The 2,098-nt window shown below is 40.8% G+C and overlaps 1 protein-coding gene across 1 annotated transcript; it reads left to right on the top strand.

Moving 5' to 3' along the window:
• The first annotated feature begins 231 nt into the window (after positions 1 to 231).
• LOC122076088 (transcription factor ILI3-like) lies at positions 232 to 1,334 on the top strand. Its single transcript, XM_042641374.1, has 2 exons — positions 232 to 402; positions 732 to 1,334. Exons 1-2 carry the CDS (start codon positions 286 to 288, stop codon positions 888 to 890), a joined length of 276 nt encoding a protein of 91 aa, XP_042497308.1. The 5' UTR covers positions 232 to 285; the 3' UTR covers positions 891 to 1,334.
• Positions 1,335 to 2,098: the final 764 nt, after the last annotated feature.

Here is a 2,098-nt window from a genome sequence, read left to right as displayed (position 1 = left end):
TCCTTCACTAGAAAATGTATAAACTACTAATTGGGGTACATTTAGGTGGGCCTTAGATAAGCCACTGAGAAAACGGCCCACATTATTCTGTGGGTAACAGATTAATAATGGGTCCACTCTTGTGCTCCTAATTCTTGACTGACGGGCCCAAATAAAGAATCAGTTTCTGTCATATATATATATAGGCTCATAGCTGATGTTGTAAACTTATCCCTTAAGACCCCAACTCTACTTCCCTCCACATCTGCTGACGTTAAGAAAGAAGCATCACATACACTTCCCCAGATGTCTAGCAGAAGATCAAGAGCTTCAAGACACAGAGAAGAAGATGAGATCAACAATCACATCCTCAAACTACAAGCTGCGATATCGCAGATCCAACGGACGGGCACAACTAGCAGGGTATGCTAAATATCTTGTTCTTCATTACTTGTCTATCCCTCCTAGTATATCCAAAGTAAAATGCTGTATTAAGAGTAGAGCTAGAACAACATCTAGTGTCATTAAGAAGCTAGCTATAGTGATGACTTGCTTTCTAGGCAAATTACACAAAGCTTTATGAGTATGTTGTGTTGGGATTCCAGGCTTATATGGACTTGGACAGTCTCTCCTTAACGGCTACTATTTTTAAGGATGAGTTGAACCTGAGTCCCAACAAGTGGTATTAGAGCTGGTGCTCAATTTGATCTATCATATGAGCTAAACATTTGGTTTTTGGTGATTGGATTCAGGCATCCGCATCGAAGATTCTGAAGGAAACCTGCAATTTCATAAAGAAGCTTCACAGGGAGATGGAGGACCTCAGTGAGAGACTGTCTGTATTGATGGCCTCTATTGACACCAACAGTGCTGAAGCAGAAGTTCTGATAAGTTTACTCATGCAACGATAGCTAGGTAAATTACCCCACAAAAGAAAAGCAGCAATAGGACTCAGAGAGAGTGAAGTGTGGAGTGTGAACGAGGCATCTATGAAGATGGACAGCAGCAACAGTACTTCTCCAAATATTCTAAAAAGTCCAGAACTCTCTCTCTCTCTCTCTCTCTCTCCTAAATATTCTCTGTGGAATTTCCTGTAAAAGTTGGTCACAAGTCATTGCAGAAACCAATCCATGATGATATGTGTTACTGTTGTATCACTATTATTTAGGTTAGGACCGTTAGGTTTTCTCCTTAGATTGGGAAGAGAGAATTGTCGATGCCTTCGTTTGTCTCACACTAGCTACCAATGTTTCTGTCATGTAGTGTTAGTCGTTTCCCAAGAAAAGGTTATATTGGGTCCCTAGCTATGCTGGCAAGGTACCATATATAAATTGAAAATTTCAGTTTACCTATAAGAAATGGATAGAAAATAATCAATTCAACTACCAAAGGAGAATCTTGTTGCAGGGTGGAGGAGGACTATTAGATTTTGTGCTAATCCGACTGAAAATCTATGTTGGATCACAGTAATCATCATCATCTCAACAACCATTATGCAACCATGGCCCAACAGGTCCTGTGAATTATCCATCTTACTTTTTTTTTTTTTTTTAAATGATCCATCTTACTTATTTACCCTAATCGACCACTAAATGTGGCCACCTCTTGTAGGGTTGGTGATGACCCACAGATTGGACCCATATAAGAAAATTTTCTTAATCTGATAAAATGCGATGCCCTAAGCCTTCCAATTATGATTAATGGGAAAATGGTTATCTGAGCAAGCGGCAGTAGGTACACTAGCAACCCCCCCCCCCTCTTTGTCTCTCCTCATATGTGATAACCTCATATCCGGATCCGGATCCGGATCCCTGGTGAGCCCAACGTGGATCAGACAGTTGGTGGCACCTAGATACACACCCCTGGCCATTGGATGCACACTGGACACACTGTAGAGGATCTAATTCCAGTAACCTCTATCCCCTCACTCACTGGTGTGCTTTTCTATGTCACTTATTTAGAAAATCCCTGACTCCCTCACTAAGGGTTTGATGTAGATTAATTACCAAAATAGGCTTGTTTTATTAGGAATAAGCCTAGGGTTGGGTTCCATACATGTTAGGCTTTTGATCCCATGTGTTTTGAGTGTAATAGACCACTTTTATGGGTCTAAAAAGGG

The sequence above is a fragment of the Macadamia integrifolia genome, chromosome 4 (genome assembly GCF_013358625.1).
Source record: "Macadamia integrifolia cultivar HAES 741 chromosome 4, SCU_Mint_v3, whole genome shotgun sequence".
NCBI classification, from domain to species: Eukaryota; Viridiplantae; Streptophyta; class Magnoliopsida; order Proteales; family Proteaceae; genus Macadamia; species Macadamia integrifolia.
This window is presented reverse-complemented; position numbering and strand designations above follow the sequence as displayed.

Bases quoted from the DNA above. Each gene is read 5' to 3' on its own strand.
- LOC122076088 (XM_042641374.1), top strand. From the start codon at position 286: ATGTCTAGCAGAAGATCAAGAGCTTCAAGACACAGAGAAGAAGATGAG. The intron at 403-731 runs GTATGCTAAATA...GATTGGATTCAG, and splicing joins GGACGGGCACAACTAGCAGG to GCATCCGCATCGAAGATTCT.